The sequence below is a fragment of the Danio rerio genome, chromosome 13 (genome assembly GCF_052040795.2).
Source record: "Danio rerio strain M-AB ecotype USA chromosome 13, GRCz13ab, whole genome shotgun sequence".
NCBI lineage: Eukaryota > Metazoa > Chordata > Actinopteri > Cypriniformes > Danionidae > Danio > Danio rerio.
Genome location: NC_141033.1, coordinates 31451874 through 31475840, shown reverse-complemented (window position 1 = coordinate 31475840; position 23967 = coordinate 31451874). Strand labels below are relative to the sequence as shown.

The 23967-nt window shown below is 35.6% G+C and overlaps 2 protein-coding genes across 5 annotated transcripts in view; both read right to left on the bottom strand.

Annotated features, from left to right (window-relative positions):
- Positions 1-12097, bottom strand: part of LOC147834222 (uncharacterized) — a 204824-nt gene extending 192727 nt beyond the window's left edge. For all 4 annotated transcript variants that reach the window (XR_015506021.1, XM_087279495.1, XM_087279493.1 and 1 more), the window contains exons 1-2: positions 12057-12097; positions 10799-11010 (exon numbers count right to left, since the gene is read on the bottom strand). Coding sequence is in view for 3 of the 4 variants with exons in the window: in XM_087279495.1 (XP_087135621.1) it covers positions 10799-10965 (167 nt within the window). In the remaining variant the exon portion in view is untranslated. The remainder of the gene's footprint in view (positions 1-10798; positions 11011-12056) is intronic.
- A 3218-nt stretch (positions 12098-15315) lies between these two features.
- Positions 15316-23727, bottom strand: ly6pge (lymphocyte antigen 6 family member pge). The gene is made up of 3 exons (NM_001327838.1): positions 23409-23727; positions 17865-17981; positions 15316-16034 (listed from the first exon to the last, which is right to left on the bottom strand). Exons 1-3 carry the CDS (start codon positions 23467-23469, stop codon positions 15844-15846), a joined length of 369 nt encoding a protein of 122 aa, NP_001314767.1. The 5' UTR covers positions 23470-23727; the 3' UTR covers positions 15316-15843.
- Between the last annotated feature and the right edge of the window lie 240 nt (positions 23728-23967).

Below are 23967 nucleotides of genomic sequence, written 5' to 3'. Positions count from 1 at the left end.
CTGTCAGTAAGTCTAAAAACAAAGTTTATGAACCAGATTAAAATCTGCTTAAAGATAGTAAGAAAGCCTGTTGAGAAATTATATGACCGTTATATGAACCTCACAAGGCTGGCAAAAATTTATACCAAAAAAGTCTAACCATTGATTTAGAGTCCCAAGTTTTAATAAAGTGAAACTAAAAAAGTTATTTGTACATCATGCTGTCTTGGAGCTGAGTAAAATCCATGTAAAATGATTTTTGTATGTCTTTGTCTCTTTGTAAGAAGTATTTATCATGCTTCATGCTTAGCAAGAAAAACTTCAGATGCAAGTCTGACAATAAAATTTGTATTGTGTTGTAAATACTAAAGTTCTACAGTACCTTTCAATGATATAAGACTGCACAAGTAAAATCCATGTAAAGAGATACATTTTCTAAATATTTAGTTTCCGTTCTTCACTATTATCATTGTCAAATAGGCAGAAATGGCAAAAATTTTAAAACCATGAAAAAGGGGGTGAAAATATTTAAGTATTATGGCCTAATTCCAAGTCAATAAAAGTGATACAGTGTCTGAATTACAGACCTATCTTCTAAGAGCAGATATGGCCCATCCAAACTGCTATCTGAGCAACAGCTGCACCTTATCAAGGTTGCGCACAGAGAGTCCTTATAAATTGGCAGTTTCTCATTAAGTGTAATGTCAGCCCACTCAACAGGCGTGCAAACATAAGATGGGTCCAACAGAATGGCAGGCTTTCCTGAATAGAGCCAAGAGAAGGAGCATATCATAGAGGGATACATACTAATGACAGGAGTCTGAATATATCATCTCATAACTGTCTGCCAAGGTCTGTCATTGTCTACCAGCCCTGCAGGATCTACCAGCCCACTGCAGTTACTGGATGAACTGAGTGGGAAGGAGACAGAGTGTAAACATGCCGGAGCGGAACCCGGGGTGAAACCGCATCTGTCAGGAAAACTTTTAATGAGGGTTTAAATACAACAGCACTCGCGTTCCTTAAACAGAGAAATGGGAACCTGTGGAGATTGATTCAAAGCCATAGTTCATCCAAAAAAAAATCTTTTAAAATCATTAAGTTGCTCTTCGTGGCATTCCAAACATGTTTGATTTTCTGTGGAATGCAAATGAAGATACTTTCATAAATATGTCTTTTTATACTGTAACAGTCAAGGTCCAACGCTGTATAATAATTTCAAAGAATCCTTTCTTTATTTACACATACTTTATGCTATATGGCATTCATAGAATGCATCACACACATCTCACCATGGCGACACAGTGGCTCAGTGGATAGCACTGTCGCCTCACAGCATGAATGTTGCTGGTTTAAGTCCCAGCTTGGCCATTTAGCATTTCTGTGTGAAGTTTGCATGTTCTTCCCGTGTTTGCAAGGGTTATCTCTGGGTGCTCTAGTTTCCCACCACAGTCCAAAGACATGGGGTATAGGTGAATTGAATAAACTAAATTGTCCGTATTATATGAGCGTGTGTGAAAGTGAGAGTATATTTGCGTTTCCAAATACTAGGTTGCAGCTGGAATGGCATTTGCTGTGTAAAACATAGGATATGCTGGAATAAGTACCGGTTCATTTCGCTGTGGCGACCATTATAGAGACTAAGCTGAAGGAAAATATACAAATAAACGACATCTCACCATCAGAACATTCACACACAGACCAATTTTTCTAACCATGAATACATTGCAACAGATGCCACCTTTAATGTGTATGTACAGTTGAAGTCAGATTTATTAGAAAAAAAATAACTTAAAGGGTCTAATAATTTTATCCCTAAAATGGTGTTTAAAAAAATTTCAAACTGCTTTTATTCTAGCCAAAATAAAACAAATAAGAATTTTTCCAGAATAAAAAATATTATCAGACATACTGTGAAAATTTCCTTGCTCTGTTAAACATCATTTGGAAAATATTTTTAAAAAGAAGAAAAAAATTTAATAATTATGACTTCAACTGTATGTGCATGTATGACAAAGTTTAAAGATATCAACGACTATGAAATACATATTTGTCATATATAGTTTTTGTAGAGAAAAATGACAGACATTGGACAAGAATAAATCTTTCTAGTGGACTGTGTGAATGGTGAAACTAAAACTAGCCTGATGTCATAGGAAAAGAAAATGTTGTATATATTGGCAAATTAGTCACTTCATATAAAATGCACAACTTTTTAATAATAATAATAATAATAATAATAATAATAATAACAACAATAGTATTAATTGTAATTCTTTCATAATAAAGTCATGCGCTTTACACATTTGAGAGGGGGGTGGGGGGGGTTACGCATCTCCTCATCCACCACCAGTGTGCAGCCTCCACCTGGATGACGTGACGGAAGCCAGATTGAGCAAGACTGCAACTCCACACACCAGCTGATTGCTGGAGAGGAGACAAAGTGATGAAGCCAATTATCATATCAGGATTGCTAGGATGCCATGATGGATAGAGGCCACTAGGCAAATTTGGCCAGAATGCTGGGGTTAAACCCCTACTCTTTTTCGAAGGACATCCTGGGACTTTTACCGACCACAGAGAGTCAGAATTGCAGTTTAATGTCTCATCCGAAAGATTACGTTCACTGAGCAGTATAGAGTCTCCATCAATACTGGGGCGTTAGGACCCACACAGACTGCAGGTTTAGCTCCCGCTGCTGGTCGCACTAACACCACTTCCAGCAGCCACCTAGCTTTCCCATGTGGTCTCCCATCCTGGTACTGACCGGGCACAGCCCTGCTTAGCTTTAGTGGGTGACCATGTGAGAGTTGCAGAGAGCTAGCTTCATTCCTGAAAAATGGCTTATCCAGAACCCCACCCTTAACAATCCAAAAGTTAATAAGTTATTATTAAAAGTTTAGCACAACAGCAAGTTAAAACTGAACATATCCTTTCAGTGGTACTGTGCATTGTGGAGCACACTTATTGCACAACACCAAAAGTATTCTTTCAGCTATAGAGCCCAACTTTCTTCGTAATATCTTCTTTTGTGCTCCACGGAAGAAAGAAAATCTGGTTTGATAAAGATTTATAATGTATGAAGTGTGTGCAAATATGTTTTCCTTTCCGCTATTAAAGTCTCTTTAGCCAGTTGAAAGAAAGCATCTTGTGTAATAAAGCATTAGCATCATGACTTAATGCCTGCGCTTCATATTAGTTTAATACGGCACAGAGCTTCCATGAAATAAGTGTGAATCATTCTGCTAACAAAGGCCCCAGTTGTGAGTGTTTTCATGCAAAATACTTTTCCGAAAGCCCTATAAATAGTTCCAAGAGGCTTACGCTCCACTTTCTGCAGTTTTCAGCCAGTGGAGTCTGATTCAGGCAGAGCTCCTTCAGTACTGTAAATGCCAGCAGTCTAAAGCTCCCTTATGTCCTGCAGTTTTCGTTGCCCTCTTGCTAATCCGAATTTGGACTTGGGAAAAACACATTCCCCTGTTCCAGAAAAGCTGCAATCGAAAAAGATAAGAAAAGAAAAAGGGCAATGGCCTTCTAAATGCATCATTTAACAGGTAAAAGCACACTGTCAGACCTTGCGCTTCTACAGCTCTGCAAAACTTCATTTTTCATCCAAAATGATGAGTCACGTAGAAGTTGGCTAGTCAGTTAGACGGTAAAGAACATAGCCAGCTGTGCCTTCTCCATTATGGCACCTGGCAGCCGCTGTGCCATGCCTCCGTCTGTTTGTAGCGCCAGGCTCCTGCTTCTCGCCCAGTGCCACAGGGTACAGCCTGCACAGGCCTGGAAATCCTGGCCTGAGGCCCGACGCTTTCCCCCCTCCCTGCCGGTTCCCTTTATTATCTCATGGTATTCCTGTATTTGCCCTCTTGTCTTTAAAGGACTGCATTACTTCCACCTCCACAAACTTGTCAAAACCAATTTGCTCCCCTATTATCCCCTGAACTGATTTCGCAGTGACCTCCTCTCTCTCCCCCCACTCGCTCGCCCCTTTCTCCTCAACCCACTGCATCTCTCAACTGAAACCCCAACACGACCCGTGCTCCTGCTAAACCCAACACCACCCCCTTCCCCACCCTCCCCTAGCTGGGCTTTACCTGCACAGCGTCCGGCTTTCTCTCCCACTAAACTCTTTTTCTTTGGCTTTAACTCTGCAGTTCAAGTCCGTCTCTGGGATACCAAACAAAGGAACAGGAAAACAACACGTGCAGAGTCTTGGTAAACACAGTAATCCTTCACAAAGCCAAAGGGAATATGATATATTTGACAGACTATGATAGAAGCATAGCTCTGTCACCCCTTCATGGCCTCCTCTTCCACCTCCCTTCAATTAGCGTCTCACCAGTGACAACATGGAGGATCTTCATTAGAGGAGAATGCTCAATTATATCAGTTGATATTCGTTTCCAAAACTAATTATCCCAGTTGCATGGCATGGCTGACTGAGCCTGCCCCTGCCCCAGGGCGCAGCGGTTACTGATGTGACTTGGCTTTGGTTGAGAGTTTGGCTTCACTCCATCCAAGCCTTTTTTTACTTGCTCTAAAGTGGCAGAATATCTTCTCTGTATTAAATTCATTAGTCTGGCAAAAACATATAATTGCAATAGCGGACTCTGGTTTGCATTTAATCACTTGGCACTTGTTTAGTCATTTTTATTCTTTTTTAGCCCTGGCATTATTATGATAAGGGAAATTTAAATGTAAACATTTTTAACTGAAAACAAATACAAATTTTAACAAGACTAAAGGCAGGAATGTATTAGCAGGGTTAGTAGATTAGGGTTTTAGTAGATTAGGTTAAGCATTAAAAGATATACATCTACTAATGCTCTAATGACAGGCAGTTGACATGTAAATGCAGTTTCTTCAGTCAACAAAAAATGGAATACACAACCCAGTCTCATTATGAAAATGTACTGCTATATACATTTCTGGAAAGCGCCAAATACATCCCAGAAGTTTTTGTTTACGTGAATCCATCAGAGGCCGCACTGTACACTTTTTGAGATCTCAAATTCTCTTGCAAGTGCCATTCGTGCCTACTGTTCTCATGTAAATCCACCAGAGATTGCTGTCAACTGACTGACTGAATGAATAACTGACTTACCAACCAATAGTGTTTTAAAAACCACCGATCCCCCACACCCATCACCTTCCCTTAACCCAACCAATAGTGTTTTCTAAAGCAATGATCCCCCACACCCACCACGTTCCCTTAACCCAACCAATAGTGTTTTTAAAAGCACAGATCCCCCATACCCACCACGTTCCCTAAAACCAACCAATAGTATTTTCAAAAGCACCGATCCCCCACAACCACCACCTTCCTTAAAACCAACCAATAGTGTTTTCAAAAGCACCGATCCCCCACACTCACCACCTTCCCTAAACCCAACCAATCGTCTTTTTAAAAGCAAGAATCTCCCCAACAACCACCACCTTCCCTAAACCCAACTGACAGTTTTAAAAAGAAATCCAGAAAATACTTTTGCGGCAGCTTGATTTTTTTACCATGTTTTCAGATTTGACCGCTTTCTCATTCTTATTTACTTGTTTATTTTATTTGTAGTTTCTGTTTTTGTCTAGTTTCGTACATGGCGAGCTAATTAACAAACTGGTAACAGCGGGAAAGCCGTCCATATGGAGGCAAGCGGTCAGCTGGTAAGTGTGAAAGGAACAGCGTCATACCGAAATGTTCGTTCTAAAGATGAAATGCTGCCATATGTAGCTACATAATTTGTGCTCTCCAGAAATGTATGTAGAGCTATGTTTTCAGAATGAGCCTATGTTGGTCAACGGCCATGTGGTTGACTCCCATGTTTCTACCTGCCAACCTTATGTCTCAACAGACGACTTGTGGTAAGATCTGTGAAAATACCAGGGTGAAAACACAAGTTTTCAAACTTTAGAGTATACCTTTGGAGGTATAACAATACAAAAATACAAATGTAATAATAAAATAAAATGTCATAGAAATATATGAAATCCTCTAGTCACTTTCAATAAATGCTGAGCTATTCACTTGACTGCAGCAGACATTGGGACTGTAATAATATCTAATTGCGGGTAATTTACGGGATTTCTATTCAATACAACAGACTAAATGACATATAATCAGATAGGAGCGCTGAATGTGACTCACAGTGTGAAATTTTTCCGTGCACATTTACCATCAACATTTATAGTAACCCAGAGAGTGATACCATAACTAAAAACAAACTCTCATTTATGCTGATGAAGGTTCATGACTGTTACTTTAAAGCCACTTATTCTCTTTTCTCCACTTCATTTATGCTTTCCTCTGGATTTGAACTGATCTAATTACATGATTGCAAAAATAAATCCTAAAATGATGCCACTTAAATGCAGTTGCTGAGGAAATGAAATGGTTTTATCAGCTCTCTTATAAAATCTCTGAAACACAGAAGAGACACGTGCATCAGCCTGCATAGAACACTAATCTGAATAATTATCACATGTGTAAAACCATATAATTAAGTGATTCAGAAGCACTAGTCTAAATCTTCAGTCAGATTGTCCTAGACTGGGAAAAAAAAAATACTCGGAAGGAAGAAAGCAGTTAATTGTGGAAACAGAATAAGTTGCCTGCAGTGACGAATGATTAATCACAGTCTAAAGTGTGAAACAACACTTGTGAAAAAAACTTGTTTAATTAGACATTAAATAAATCTATAAATTTCATGTTAAATAAAGATACAGATAAAAAAAATGTGTGATTTTGATTAAATCACATCTTTAAAAACCTAAAAACGGAACTTATTCACACCATCTTTGCAAATCACTTCTTTTCCAGGTGTAAAATATCTTCTTAAATCACTTACAAAAATCACGTTTCAGTCTATCGGGTTTAGAGTTGGGACTTCATTTCCCGTTTGTGTGGTTGCTCACTTGCTAGCTGTATTAGCTCTACAAAACAAACTATTTAGCTTCATTTCAAAGTAGCTGAGGCCAGACTGATTACGCATAACTCTCCAATTCCTACTCTCCCTCCCTTTCCCAACCCCCCCACCACTGCCCCTCTTCTATCAGGCCTCTGTGCCCTCCTCCTTCTCTGGGTCCACAGTCCGGAGGTAGATCACTTTAATTCTGCTTCATGGATCTTTTTCAAAAAGGACCTGAGACCCGGAGACCCCAGAACCAGTGACCGCGGGCTGAACCCAGACCAGCCAGCCGGGCACCACCACACACTCGTAAACACAGCCATCAACTCTCATGCTCCCTTTTCCACCCCGCATTTTTGTTCCCTCCCAATCGGGCACAGAGAGCATTTGATGCGGCCCACTAAAGAACACGCTCCTTTTGTGGGATGTCTGAATATGACACACTTGACCCATGCTGTTGTTCAGAGCCTATATGATGAATGCGTGGAGGGTAGAGGAAAAACTGTCAAATAATTTCACAAATACTCTATGATCTGATGTAATTCCTGGCTTTCACTAGAGCAGTTCAATGGGCTCTTTCTTCAAAACACTGAGCTGCCCTGCATGTGGGTCAATGGCGTAATGTGCAAGAGTTTCCACAATAAAGAAAAGAAAAATCTTTCAATATCGAGTTTAAAACCAATGCTGCAAATACCTAGAAATGCACGTATTCACACTGGTTTCATGTGAATTTGAAAAGCTTTGACACCATTTTCAATAAAAGTTTTCATTTGGAACTTTTCAAAGTAAAAACTGGCTTTTGTACAACATCATGATCTTAATATACATATTAAAACCTTAACCTAACTACCCTTGTCACAGCAAATCACAGTTATATGATATTTTAAAAGACTTGTTAACAAAAGTCCAGATATTTCCTTAGTTAACAAAAAATTAATCTAAATTTGCAAAGGTTTAGAAATCTGCAAACATAAAGTATACATTTATAAACATTAAGAAATCCTGCGTTATCCAGCCTCCTGTGCATAGATTGCAGCTCTGCACAGAAAGTTTGACCAGAGGAGTAATGGTCGTGCCCAAGTGAGCCTGGTTTCTGTCTAGGTTTTTTTTTTCCCTTCACTTTTGTCAATTGGTAAAGTTTTGTTCCTTGCCACTGTTGCAACTGGGTTGCTTGGTTTGGGACTTGTGGAGTTGTGCATCAAAAGATTTCCTCTTCAGTGTTTGGACTTACAGCAGTGAAATTAAAGCATACAGAACTGAACTGAACTAAACTGAACTTCAACTCTGTAAACTGGACTGACACAGTTTCAATTTACTAGAACTTCAATGTTAAGCTGCTTTGACACAATTTACATTGTAAAAGCACTATAGAAATAAACATGAAGTGAATTGAAATAAAGTACAAGAAAGCGAATGTGATTCAATAACTTCCTCTCAATTACAAAAACACACAAGAAAAAAGATAGCAGTGAGAAAACAGCAGTTAAGAAAGCATATGAAAGAACATATATTGAAGTTATTGAGACAACAGTTTTAATTAATTTATATTGCAGTACAGAAATGCTGTTTCGCCATTATCTTTATGTAACATATGCAAAAAAGGCTTGGTGTGAATAGATTCATTTGTTCCGAAACAGGGATTAAAATTGTTACAATGTTGCTCTTTGTTCTTGATGCGGTTCGCTTTCACATGGCAAAGTGTCTAAACGGACCAAAATAGCTAAAACAAGTCACGAGTCCCGCTCAGCTGTCATGTGTCCTTATTTTAATTTATGACGATGAGCAATAAGACATTAAAAGCGAAAAGCTGTGCTTTAATTTTGAATGTTGACACCCACAGACACTAAATATAGAGCAGAGGTAAGACTTTTCATTCATAGCAGTTGGCCTATGCATTATAGGCTATACAATATAGAAAGAAATAACAGATAAACTAAGACTGCAGATCCGTCAGTTTTCCTAACAGATAAACAGCTCTTGTTAATAGTTCAGCATGCTTTCACTTTCGTTTTAAAAATTAAATGCACATTTACCGGTAGAATGACCTCCCGCCTCCTCTTAATTCTCTCTTCATATAGCTGTATGACTATTACATATCCATTATACACAGTGATATAGCCGGGCCCGGATCGTATCACTTTCTCACTACAATCGATCCGCTCCAGAGTTTGTTTCAATCAAGCCAAGACCACCTGATTCAGGTGATCTCAGAGCAATTGTTTTGGCCCGGATCCGAGCGGGATTGCTGGAATTAAATATGCCAAACAAACCACGCTAACTGGGCAAATGAGACGGGTTCCGAAACAAAAGTCTAGGTGGGCTTTCATATCTGTGTTTCAGTTAATTTGGTCTGAACCCAGGGCAAAAAAATGATACATTGTAGCATTTTTCTGCCATTTTTGGGTCCTTTTCACAGCACAATGATTGCTTTGGTCCGAACCAGTTGAAAAGAAGCAAAATGCAGTCATGTGACAAAGTCTACAACACTCATTGGCCAGATGTTACTGAACGTATTTCCTAAACTGCGTTTCAATTGGTCAGAATTAACGTGCAGGAAAATGGCAATGGAACTCATGCAGGTAAAAAAACTGGTACACACAAAATGTTGCGTTTTATAATGGAGGGACGACTGCACTGGCTGATTGGATCCCTGGTCATAGTATACTATATAAGTTTGTATACATCACTTTAGACAAAGTATACATTTTAAGAATAAAGCACAGCTGTGGCTGGAGAACAATGTTTTAATGCATTGCAAATGGTGAAGGCGCATCGCAAGTCTCTTCAGTAAGAGGAGTGAATTAATTTAGAAAAACTGCGACATGGTCATCTTCTGGAAAAATTACCAACAATCCATCAGGTAAAAGTTTTCCCTCTCTCTACGTTTAAAATTGTTTTCTGTCAACAAATATTTTTCATCTATATCCCATAATGCACAGCGTGTCAGACTATGGCTGCTGGATTAGTCCAAAAAGGCGCAGTCTATTTTGCGGTTGGGTCTGTTCCAGTTTGAAACATGTTCTCACCAAAAACAAACCGCTACAGCGTTTGCTTAAAAGCTTACCAAGACCACCTCATCAAGGAGGTTTCGGTAGTTTTTTTGGCCGCTTTTAGTGCGCACTCTAGTGCGATTGCTACATTCACACCTGCCCAAATGAACCGCACCAAGAGGGAAAACGAAATCTAGTGCGGTCCAACCGAACTAAATAAGGCAGGTGTGAAAACATCCTAAAAAAACTCAGTAGAAGAAGTATATTCAAGTGATATTAACTTAATTTGTTATTTCCTAAATAAATAGATTAAGCATGTTCAAATCATAGACCATGCATGCAATCACTGCACTCCTCATTGAAGTAAAAACATGAGGTGGACAAATGAGGTTTTTCCAAATCTTTTTAAAATTCTGGTAGTCTGCAAAAAGCAATTATGAGACCCTAGCATACAGCTTAGTTCATTTGTGGATCAAAATATGTATCGTGTGCTGGCAAGACTTTCTTGGAGATCAAAACGACCATCCTCTGGTTTCCAGCATCCCCAATAAATGGCACCTGGCTTAAGGCTTTCTATAGTGAAAATAGGATTTACAGTAATAGTGTCCCTAGGTGGAAATGGATTAGACTTGAGCAGGTACCTAGGGAAGATCAAATGAGCAATTTCTTCCTAGATGGTCACCATAGCAATGACCTTTACACACACCACTGACGGCACCCAGCATATTTTAATAAAAAATGATAAGACTTTTTTTTGGTGTATCATTTTCCCTAAAGCTAAAAAGGCACCTCTCTGGTTTACTTGGATAAAATGATGTGCAAGATCAGAATATGTTAGTCAATAGACATCAGAACATCTGTAGAACTTTTAACAGAGGACAACTCTCATACCGCCAACCAGGGAGTCTTAAAAATGTGATTGTTTACCTAAATCTCTCCAACCTTGTGATCTGCAGCTTTACGCTCATCGTTAAGGTCTTCCTGAAGGTGCGAATGAGTTCTCCAAATAAAGCTGATGAGGTCTGATGAGGGCTGACATGAGCAAAGCAAAGCACCCAGTGGAACAGCCCTGGAGCTTCACAGTTTGGGGTCATTCTTTATCCCCCTCTGGGGCAGCTTGTTCACACTATCACACCTGTCTGTCAAAAGAAAGACTTATGAGCCTGAGCTGAGAGAATGGGAGAAGGTATTTGCTATGCAAAAGCAGAAAGAAATGAAAGAGAAGCACCGCCATAATGAAAATGACAGCGGACAGAAAGGGCAAGGTTTAAATTACAGCTTAAATAACCTCATGTCCTGCTTTGACTTAATGACCAACATGATTTTAAGCCTTTAAAGTAAAAACCTACAAAGGAGCTGAGGTCTTTTCTTGACTATGTGACTTGTTTAAATCACAACTTGCTCTTTAAAAATAGTTCTAAAGTGAGTGTACTGGCTGCGAAAACGTGTTAAGTCATCAAAAGGTCATGAAAAACAGTTCATATGAAAGAAAGTTCTAACACATTTTTTTAAGAATAAACCCTCATGAATAAATACTATAGCAGTTTATAGTTAATATTATTCTGTTCTTAAATCATGTAGTGATTTATATGTAGTTTTTGAATCATAGTGTATTTTACTGCATATAGTTTATAATACAACATTTTGATGAATGCTAGAGCAAATTGATGAATTGTAATAAATACTGTAGTATACTTTAGCTTTACAACAGTAAACTGTGGTAGCTATAGTGTAGTAAAACATCCACTATAGTTGTGGAAAACTACAGCGTTCGGTCATTTGTTTATTTACTAGTTTTACTGTAGTTAAAAACACTATACAATAAACTACTACAGTTTTTTTCACGTAAGTGTATTTAATTGCGATTTGGAAACTACGTAAATTAGGTATGGTAATTTTGAAGGAATCTACAAATATATAATAAATTAATTTGAAAAGTTTCTGTATTAAATGGGATTCTTTATGGATCAATTAAAAGATTCAATCATTAGCGTTCATTGAACCTGGCACGCTTTCACATTCATATCAAAGTGAGCAAAACATAATCACAATAGCATGCTTTAGAGAATCTTCACTCCCGTAAACGCCTATTATTTGTGAATTTGAACAAGACCGCATGAGGTTATGCTCAAAACCGTGTGAAAAACAATAGGAGTAAAACAACTCGTCCACCAAATGATCCTACCTTGCTCAGGTCAGATGTTCAGGCTGGGCTGGAACGTCCATGCGGTCCAACAGCGTCCCTACTGTTTAACTACTTGAATGTTGTTGATTTGTTAATTTACAGCGGCACCTAGTGTTAAGTAGAGGTAAAACACTGGTGGACGTTAATAGAAACCCTTCATTTTTATTTAAAATAATAATAATAATAAAAGAGTGGATTGAATATGATTCGCAAAACATGTAAGTGTTCAGCATTTCTGTCATAGGTTACCTGTTAAAATACTCTCTCAATATCTTGTAAATACAGATGTGCATGGATAATGAAGGCACTGAGAACATGTTTCTCACACTTGTTGTTTTAAGTCCTGATTATTGAGAAAGTGTAAATACTTTTACAACAATATATGTCACTGTGATCTTGTTCAGTGTTTTTTTTCTTGTTTTTTTTTCAGTAAAATGAATACATTCATTTATTCATTTACTTTTTGGCTTAGTCCCTTTATTAATCTGGGGTCGCCACAGCGGAATGAACCACCAACTTATCCAGCATATGTTTTACACAGCAGATGTCCTTCCAGATGCAACTCAATTATTACATTATTATTATTATTATTATTATTATTATTATTATTATTATTATTATTATTATTATTATTATTATTATTATTAAGGTAATTAAAATGATGCATTATCATTATTTATTTATTTATTTATTTATTGTTATTGAAAGTCATTTAATGTAAATTTAGGCACTGGCAATTTTCTAATATTAAACAAAGAAAAACCATACCAAAAAAAATCAGTTCAAGGCACTCAAAACATAAGAGACAAAGTTAAAAAGTCTTTTTTGACATGGCTGTTATTTTACATATATATAAAAATCTGTATTTTTTTAACCTATTTTTCTAGTACCTTGGACTGATTCATTCATTCATCCATTTATTTTTACATCAGCTTAGTCCCTTCTATATCAATAATATCGCCACAGTGGAATGAACTGCCAACTATTCCAGCATATGTTTTATGCAGCGGATGCCCTTCCCAGTACTGGGAGAGGCTTGGACTGATTCTTTTTTCTTTCTTTCTTTTTTGTCAAGCTTTTTAAGAATCCCTTATCCAGAGAGCACAGACACATTTATAAATAAGCACTTTTTACTTGTTTTTTGGATTTCATTAAGAAAAGCCAGTTGAACCATAAGAAAAAGCAGTGTTTATTTACAATCAAGCTCAAAAGCAAAACAGGCCAGAGATTTTTGTCTGTGGAGAGACACAAAACATTTTACAACATGAGACATTTTGAATTTATATCATGATGCTCGTGACTCATCCTAAAGCATTTCTTTCAATCTCTTTGTTCATATAGTAACACCAAAAATGACGCTTCTGTCATAATTTACTCAGACACAGTATGCAGTTATCCAAAATGTTACAGCTGTTCTGTTGTTTACAGTATAATAAGAATAACTGATGACCAGGGACAGCTGTATTATAATAAAAAAGTAATTCTGATATACACATTAAAATATTCTCCACTTCAGGCTATAGAAAGCTTGCAATGACAGGAAGGGGAGTAAATGATGACAGGAGTTTCATTCTGAAGTGAACTATCGATTTTAAGGGATTGTTTACGCCCCAAAAAATGAAGAGTTCTGAGTGAGTGAGGAATTACTGTGCTGCTAATAGACTTTGTGTACAAAGACAAAGGGTCAAAGTCAAAGATTTTATTTAATAATACTTCAAATTTCTCGAAATATACAACATGTGTAACATTTTTTAATATTCACACCTTTAAAAAAGCTTAAATTTGGTCTTTATTCACGACTGCATGCTTTATGTTATGTTAATCATGGTTTTAAAATAAATAAATAAATAAATAAGCATGGTTATTGTAGGTAAACCAATTTAAAGGGATATTTCATGCAAAAAAATGTCCTCCAATCTATTCACTTTTAAGTCATTCCAAACCTTCCTAAGTTTCATTTTCCTGTTGAACACAAAATAAGATATTTATTTATGTTGCCAGTGTGTTTGCAAGGTGCAATATGATGTGATTTTACTTTAACACTGCAAGTGCAAAAGATTGCGCCAAATCATTTTGACTCCGCCCTCAATGCAACGGTCCCTTGTGAAAAGACTACATCATTTTGACCCCTTGCGACTGAGAGGGGTTAGTTCAGTGTGTTTTATCTTGTGTTATCATTTAAACAAATACATTAGGTCGAACACATATAGAAATCCCTAGACTCTGTAATGTTTCTGCCAGGATTAATGATGTGCAGATGTACTATGGGTTGGATCATTTTTTTTTCATTCATTGTCCCATACTTTAATATAACTGTTAATATTAGACATACAACATAGAACAGTGTAAAAGTAAATGTTACACTGATAGGAGTACTTACTTGATGACACTTGTGGAGTACTAGCAACACTTGTGGGTGTTAAATGACCCCAAGTGTAAAACTTTGATAACTGTCGTAAGTGCAGTACCATGCAGAGACTTTCTGAGGGTCATGTGCTAAAAGTTAACGAAAAGTGTGGGGGGTGGGCGATTGCGAACTGAGGACCGGGTTGGGGTGGGGGGGGGGGTGCATCAATGGTCACAAACTACATGTAAACAATGTACAACATGCAAATATTTATTTAGTATTTTGCCAACTGAAAAGTGGGGGAGACAATCACAAACAGAAGAGCGAGGGGGAGGGGGGCATGGGGTTGAGAGGGGGTTAGGGTGACAATCTCGAACTGAAGGGGGGGTTGGACTGGTTGACGGTCGTGAACTGAAGACATGGGGGGAGCAGAGTGGACTGGTTGACGGTCGTGAACTGAAGACCAGGGGGCACTTTAGTTCATTTTTAAAGGGACCTTTTTTCCACGTTCCAGAGTAAGTGTAACATTCTACACTGTCAGTGTATTTATTCAGCACTTTAGAGTGCCAATATTACACTGCAAATTTAACACTACAATCAGTTGAATAAGGCCATGCATGATCTCCAGTAGTGTTAAAATCAACACTTTAAGTGTTAAATTGACACTACTTATTTTACTGTGATAGGAAAAACAAATGCTATTGAAGTCAATGGTAACAAGTTTCCAGAATTTTTTAAATAACTTCCTTTGTGTTAAACAGAAAAACTCTTGTAAGAATAGGAGTAGGCCTAAGCAGAGTAAATTATGTCCGGATTTTAATTTTGGGATGAACGATCCCTTTAAGCACAAGCTAACTACCAATATTGGGACAGATATAGACAAATTTAACATTGGGTTCATTTCTTTTTTTATTATCATTTTTTCAAACAGACTGATGGATTTTAGATATTTGACCCAGAGTTGATTTAATACAACCCATATTTTTTTGAGAGTGCGTGGTTTTGCTAAACTAACCATACTTTATAATTATTTTTTAATTCCTCATTTTGTTGTCTAAAAAAACAAAGCTCACAGCCCTGAAACAAAACTAAAATGAATAAAAAATTCCAGAGTTTTCATTTTTTAAGGGAAAAGCACCCCATTCATTTCGATTTATTTGGCCTGAAGGATCAAAGGCTTTTGGCTTTTTTGTTTTGAATAGCTAGCAGGTCTAAACCAAAAAATAAATTCATTTGCTTCCTGAAATATCTGCATATGTGAAGTTCTGAGTTGGAATGCGTTATCAACCTTATATTTATTGCGAGCACAATCCCATGGCAGCAAAGACGTTGACATTCGGTTTTATTTTTTATCACATGGATTTTCAACGCATAGTGTTCCTTCAAGTTCCACTGTGGCTATGGACATTAATAGCCTGCTCAGTTCGTCTAAGAATCACATTAGAGCAGATGCCAGGCGAGCATCAGAAGGCTCAGAATGAAGCTGAAGCCGGTGCCCAATTGAGTGGCGTGTCCTGCCACGTTGCAGTCGTCAGAGTAGCAGCAGTGAACTTTGACACCCGGAGCCCTGTAGCCTTGGCTGTTTGCCTGACTGCAGAAGGATTTATATGAGCACGACTTCATTACGCCACCTAAGAAGACAAGAGCCGTATGATTACATATTAATGTGCCTTGATCCTCATAAGGAAGCTGCAGACCTCCTGCTATTTCTAAGCTGGAGCCAGACAGAGCAGTCTGTCTTCCTTAAACACCAACCTGATCCTGCGCCACCCCTTAACACACACACTCACACACATTCGCACACAGTCATTAATGATTCCTCTAAAGATTTATCCTTCTGTGATTCATCTTCCACATCCAAGGAGATTAAAAAAAAAAAAACGTTCTAAATTTTTTTTTGCACCGGTTTCATCTTATTCATCCATGCAGAAAGAACTGTTACATTTTAGCAGCACTTTAGCTCTGTTTACAGTTTTATTCTTAAGGTTATATAGGTTCCTTTTATATATGGTTTCATATATATTAAGTATATATAGTAAATGTGTTTCACAGGGATTTGTTCATAACTATACTATACTATAACTATATATAACAATAATTTCACAAATTATTTACAACATTTTATTCTTTAATGAATGCTGTCTGTTTAAAGCATTTTCTGTTAAAAAAAAGATAAATCCATACAATTTATAGTTAAAAAAAAGTTAGTGGTTGCCAGAATTTTATCATTAGAATAATCTGCAAAAGAAATGTCAATGTTTTATTAATTTATAGTGTTATACACAAACATTTTCCACAAGCAGACCCAGCAGACACAGAACGTCAAAATGACATCAGATTGACATTGTAAATCGGGTTGAAAATGGGGTTCTCGATGTCAATGTCCAAACTAAAATCAATCAAATCAGCATCTAACGATGATACAGCTTGACATTGTGTGGACGTTACCACCACGATATCTATCAGATGTTAGATTTTGGGTGCCATGCCTGACGAATAAATGTCAGTGTTTGACATCAATATGATGTTGGTTTGAAGTTGGATTCACTTTCCAACACAACCTAAAATCAACCAAATTTTAACATAATTTCACATCATTATAGGAAGTCAAAATGTCGTTGTCCTAGACGTTGGTTAGACATTGATCTTTGCTTGCCTGACATCACGACTTAAATCTCACCTAATATTAGCGTCTTATCTTATTAACCTGTGCCTGCTACTAAGAAACATACTAACATGCAGTCTAGAAGATGCTGTGTCATTCACACAACTACTAAACAACATTGTGGCAACACACATTACACTCAAGTTATGCAATAAACATTATTTTTCAAAACTATGTTTCATAAAACTCAGTACAAAAAGGAAATCACTGATGAGAAAAAAACATTAAAAAACATAAAAAGTAAAATGTCCTGTGGGGAATTCTAAAAAAGTTAATTTACAGTAACTTACCGTGTTTATTAAGGAAACTTATTAACTGCTAACCAGGTTACAATTAGAGTTTTTACGCTTTTTTACCACTAAAATCACAGTCATTTTTACAGTGAAGAGTGATAAAAAGAGATTTTCAAATCCTCTCTGGAAAAACCTTTGATTTAAATGAATGTACTCGATAATGTTTAATTTTTTTGTCCTAGAAATGTTCAAAAATGTTGAATATTTAAAAGACTTGTAATACTGTTATTGCAATTATTTTGGAAATCTAATAAAAAATTTCTTTACATATTACAGAAATTCAGTTTGTTTTTCACCATTATACGTTGACTATACATCATATCACATTCTTTGATAATTATGCATCTTTCAAAAATCTTGTAATATTTTTCTGAAGGGTTATTTGTCTGTGATTCATTTTCTACATCCAAGAAAATAAAAATAAAAATCCCTGTCTAGTTTTCTTTTTATGTAAGAATGGATGTGGAAGGAAGATGAACCGTTGACTAAGCCATTAGACTTACTGCCATGTCCCCGAACAACAGCACACGCGTCTGAGTAACTAGGGCAAGTTTTGGAGCCCTGTCGATTACAGTCTTCATCTGTTGAGCCCATGCAGGTGTAACACTGGAGCGCCTCACCTAAACACACACAGAAAGGAATCAAACTAAAATAGTAAAATTCGCACATAACAATAAAAAAGGCAGATTGTGTATGCACTGATCTATACTCGATACTTTCTCAGTCAGCATATTTGCCTTGTTTATGAGGAAAAATAAAATATTGTTAAATATTAAATATAAAAAATGATATTTTGCATCATTATATTATTCAAACTCATACATTATATCGATATAATTATTACTATTATTATGTCATTATTAATATTTTATTACATTGTTCTAATTATTTTATTCAATGAAGTATTTGATATATATTTTATATATTATAAATATTACATATTTTTATTTTACCAATAACATCAAGAAATAATAATTATAATTAATTGATAACTTTAAAAAACATCAGAAGGCTAAAAAAAAGTCTGATTGACATCTTTAAAAGATAAAAGTATTATTCGATTACTGCAAAAGAATATAACAATTATTTTTTTTTTATTTATGTAATAATTTAATTAATTTAATCTCTTATATCTTAATTATCTAAATTCAGATTTTAAAACCCAATTAATAAAACATTCATTCATTTCATTCATTTTCTTGTCGGCTTAGTCCCTTATTTATCCAGGGTCGCCACAGCGGAATGAACCCCCAACTTATCCAGCAAGTTTTTTACGCAGCGGATGCCCTTCCAGCTGCAACCCATCTTTGGGAAACAGCACACACATTTACACACACACTCATACACTACGGACAATTTAGCCTACCCAATTCATCTGTATCACATGTCTTTGGACTGTGGGGGAAACCGGAGCACCCGGAGGAAACCCACGCGAAGGCAGGGAGAACATGCAAACTCCACACAGAAACGCCAACTGAGCCGAGGTTCGAACCAGCAACCTTCTTGCTATTAGACGACAGCACTACCTACTGCGCCCCTGCCTCGCCCATTAATAAAACGTAATCTTAAAAAAATATTATCGATATTCTTAAAGAAATATTTTTTACATGCAAAATAATAAAAAAATTCTGAGACATCTGGCAAAAAATATTATATACATTTGTATGGAAATGCAATCCAATTTATAATGATGTACATAAAATATAGAAAATTTCAATAACATTTTTATTCAATTTAAATTTAAGAAGAGAAACACAACAAGGGAATTTCAAGACAGCACATTGTTTTTTTTTTTGTTTTTGTTTTTCACCCAAACTTCACTGCTCTTTGCAATCTATAAACAGAACATTGACCTTTTATACTAAAGCAGATTTGTCCCTTTTTTTTCGCATTCGCTCAACAGATCCGAGGGAAGTGAACTGAAGTCACAGCAGAGAGGAAACATGTCAATGTTTTTAAGAGTTTTACAAATGCCTAGCAGAGTGCATTGACGCCGGGGCTTTTTCATGTGTCTCTTTACTATCACCTCCCATGTGCAGTCTTTTTTTTTTTTTTTTTGCTTTTTTTCAACAAACATGTTTTGAAGCTTAAACCAACAAGATCAGACACATAAAGTTGATGGACTGTAACACCTTCAAAAACAGACGTTTCTTTTAAAAGTAGCTGTTATGTGTGTCTTAACACGGTTCGCTCCTTCGGCTGCATCTGAGTCTCCGTCTCGCTTTGATAGCAAAAGCTTCAGTTCACACAACAAGCTCAAAGTGCTTTACTAACAGGATATTCAGAGCGTTTGAAATGTGCTAAACCTCTAAAGAGAAGCTCCAGCTTTCAGGTCACTTTATTTTAAGCATTAATCTAAAAGGTTCTCATTCACTCCCATAATGATCGTTGAATTTATTTACTGAATGCTGCATGCAAAAGTTATTTGACGAAGCATTTAATGTTATTCAGAGAAATAATGTTAATCTAATCAAAGATATTTTCATCAAATAAAACGTGCATCACAAAACATTAAGCAGCAATTATTTTTTAACATTAATAATACTAAAAATAAGATTTCTGAATGATCAAATGAATTTCTGAATGATAAAATCTTTTCAATTCTTATTTTTAATAGGAAGCTACTGTGTACAAAATTATATTTGTGCATATACATTAGATTGGTCAATACTGAAGCCAAATCTGAAGATTATCTAACAAAATAACTTAGGATAACGGTCCAAAAACTAGTACAGCCAAATTTACATGTTATAGGAAAATATTAAATACAAATTTTAAAAAGAGGAAAAAATTTGGGCTTACCCATCACACAAGTCACAAAAACTGTTGTTATTTTATTATCCTTCAGAAATGTCACACACACACACACACATATATATATATATATATATATATATATATATATATATATATATATATATATATATATATATATATATATATATATATATATATATATATATATATATATATATATATATATATATATAGATGCTGTCATCTTCCTTATTTTCTACACCAAAAAAAGAAAAGAAAACCTACATGCAGACATAAGGAATAAAGTTATGTATCATTTGCAGACATCTACAATTTTTCAGTTGCTGTATGTCTGACGTCAGCTGGACAGGACAGTTTCGAGGTGAAGTGTGATCAAGCTTTTAATATCTTGGGAATATTTTTAATTGCTAATTAAACGTTTGTTGGGATATTTTTTTGTTATACTGTAATATACATTTCTTTTATATTTGGTCACAAATGACAAAATTTTTTTATTCAATATCAGCTTTAAAACGACTCTTTTTACTATATTTAATGTGCTCCTGCTTTCAGGTTTTCACAGCACATGCAAGTAATTACATTTCTTTAAATGATTACTTTTTTACACTTTATATTCACTTTAATTTGTTTGATATAAATATTTAAATGATAAAAATGTGTGTAATATAAACACAAACATACAGTGCTCAGCATACAGTTGAGGTCAGAATTATTAGCCCCCTTTGATTTTGTTTTTCTTTTTTTAAATATTTCCCAAATTATGTTTAACAGAGCAAGGAAAATTTTACATTAAGTCTGATAATATTTTTTCTTCTGGAGAAAGTCTTGTTTGTTTTATTTTGGCTAGAATAAAAGCAGTTTTGAATTTTTTAAACACCATTTTAAGGACAAAATTATTAGCCCCTTTGAGCTAATTTGTTTATCTACAGAACAAACCATCGTTATACAATAACTTGCCCAATTATCCTAACCTGCCTAGTTAACCTAATTAACCTAGTTACACCTTTAAATGTCACTTTAAGCTGTATAGAAGTGTCTTGAAAAATATCTAGTCGAATATTATTTACTGTCATGAGGGCAAAGATAAAATAAATCAGTTATTAGAGTTGAGTTTTTAAAACTATTATGTTTGGAAATGTGTTAAAAAAAAATCTGCTGTCCGTTAAACAGAAATTGGGGAGAAAAATAAACAGAGGAGCTAATAATTCAAGGTGGCTTATAATTCTGACTTCATCTGTATATGAGTACACCCTAACAAACCTATCTTTTAAATTCATACTTTTAATAGAAAGCTCTACAATATTATATTAGTGCATATACATTGGATTAGTCAGTACTGAAGCCAAATCTGGAGCTTATCTAACAAAATAACTTAGGATAACGATCCAAAATCTAGTACACCCAAATTTATATGCTATAGAAAAATATTAAATACAAATTTTAAAAAGAGGAAAAATCAAAAGAAGGTAAACATGAACAATTTAGTTGAATTAAATGCACCAAAAAGACATGCCTATATTCACTGAGAAATAGATAAAACATTTTAATTTTAAAAGATTATTTATTATTTATATAATTATTTTAGCTGAGCAGTGTAAAACATCATAGTCACAAAAACTGTTATTTATTGTCCTTCAGAAATGTCACATCCATACTGTATATGGACGCTGTCATTTTATTCCCTACACAAAAAACCCACATGTAGACAAAGTTATGTATTATTTGCAAGTATTTCCAGTTGCTGACCAAATATGTGGAGACAGATTCAGGTTGTAGTGTAATCATGCTTTTAATATGTTGGGAATATTTTATTAAATGCTAATAAACAGTTTGTTTGGAGAGAAGTTTGTATAATTAAATATTATTAATTGTATATGGTTTTGGACAAATTAATTTGCATTAAATATAAGTTTAATATCACATAATTTTTTTTCTACATGTAATGATCTCCTGCTTTTTCACAGCACGTGTAATTAATGCAATTATTTACAACATTAACATTAAATTACTTTTTTAAAATCATATACGCAATTTAATTTGTTTAATATGAATAATATTTAAATTATAAACCCACACACATACACCCAATGCAGTCACTGCATTTTGGTAATGTTTTAGTTTGGTACCTTAAAGATTTCTAAGTACACTCTCAGAAAAAATGGTACAATGTTGTACCAAAGAAGGTACAAACCCTTGTCACTGGGGCAGTACCTTTTAATGGGACAAAATTGTACCTTAAGAGAAAGAAACATATTTGTACAATAGCAGTTTGTACCTTTAAGGACATGATTTGTGCCATGGGAAACCAAAATGTGGTTTTTGTACCTGCAGATACAATATTGTACCTTCATCAAAGGTACCACTACAGTGACAAGACACTTTGGAAAGTGTCAAATATGCTTACCAAACATTTATTTAAAAGGCCTTAAATGTTTAGTTTACAATACCTGTAGTTTTATGTTTTACCAGTTGTTTTGTATTATTGTATAATAGAACTTAATAATTTATGTTTATAAGTTTCATTAAACATATACTTTTAAATGATGATTTTTGTTTTAATATTATTAATAAAATCACTTTGCTTTTCCAGACATATTTATTTTCATAGCTATAGCAATAAAGAAAGAATTGTTCAACACTTTTATACCTTTTGTAGCATTTTGGGTCTAAGAAAAGCGCACTATAAATAAGATGTATTATTATTATTATTTTATATGAGAAAAATTGTGTACCTTCATTTCAGTTGTACCATAAAAGGCCCAGAACAGTATCATAAGAGGTATTTTCTGTACCATATAAGGTACAATTTTAAAAAAGGTACAAAACTGTTTCTCAGGGAACATTATTTGTACCACTGAATACCTTTATTTCTGAGAGTATTAAAGACCTTTTAGTGCCTGTGTATGTGTATACATATTAAGAGAAAGAGTACTCTCTTTTAACTCCAGCAATCTAATATAAATCACGCCATGCGACTTGCAAACTCTTTTTAGCCCACAATCTGTTTAAGGGATTGAATTGCACCTAATATTCGCCATTAGTCCTTTAACGCCTTTCTCATGGCCAACAAGACACACTGAGGCAAGAGGACGCTACTGGAGAACGCAAATAAAATGAAATGATGAAAAAGTCTCAATGTCTTAAAGTCTGAACTGAAAAGCTGAAGAGGGTTAGTCAATGACTGAAGCCAGACAAGCTGTAACTGAGAAGATTGAAGCGAAAACCCTTTTAAAGTAGTGAGAAAGAAGTTAAAAAAAAGAAGTACTTACTTTGAGAAGCGAGGAGGACGAAGCCCAGGCCTAACAGGAGGAAGGAATGGACGGCTCTCATGTCGCTGGTGGTCTAGGGGGCTGTCAAGTTACGATGGAAATCAGTTTGTTTGTTCTTAAAACTCCTGAGCTTAAGCCGTGCTTTTGGAGAGCTAATACCCAACGGCAGCGAGGACACACAGATTACAGGCAGTGCGCTAAGGCCTGTGTTGCGCTCTTGAGATCTGAATGGCTTCTCAGCATCTCCACTAATCAGGGTCGAGGGATCGCTCGCTGCGCTCCACCCCTACAGGTCCTGCAGCTCTGCTCTCTGGACAGCCTCTGATTCTCCCTCCACACTTTGTTCAGCTTATGTCTACATGTACAGGATTTGCTAATCGGTGACCAAACACAAATTCAGTAATTACACATAATTATCCTCTGTGACATAGTAAAGCAGTAAACACAACCAATGAAAGAGTTGATGCGAAGGCTATTTAAACATGTGTAAGTGGTAAGGGGAACTATATCAAAGTTTGAGGCATAATAAATTCATGAACAAGTATATTATTGCAGTATA

What these genes read in the sequence shown, in the direction of transcription:
- ly6pge (NM_001327838.1), bottom strand. Translation starts at nt 23,469, where the DNA reads ATGAGAGCCGTCCATTCCTTCCTCCTGTTAGGCCTGGGCTTCGTCCTC. An exon ending in CGTCCTCCTCGCTTCTCAAA is followed by an intron (nt 17,982 to 23,408) that starts GTAAGTACTTCT and finishes GTGTGTGTTTAG; the next exon opens with GTGAGGCGCTCCAGTGTTAC. An exon ending in TGTTGTTCGGGGACATGGCA is followed by an intron (nt 16,035 to 17,864) that starts GTAAGTCTAATG and finishes TTGTCTTCTTAG; the next exon opens with GTGGCGTAATGAAGTCGTGC.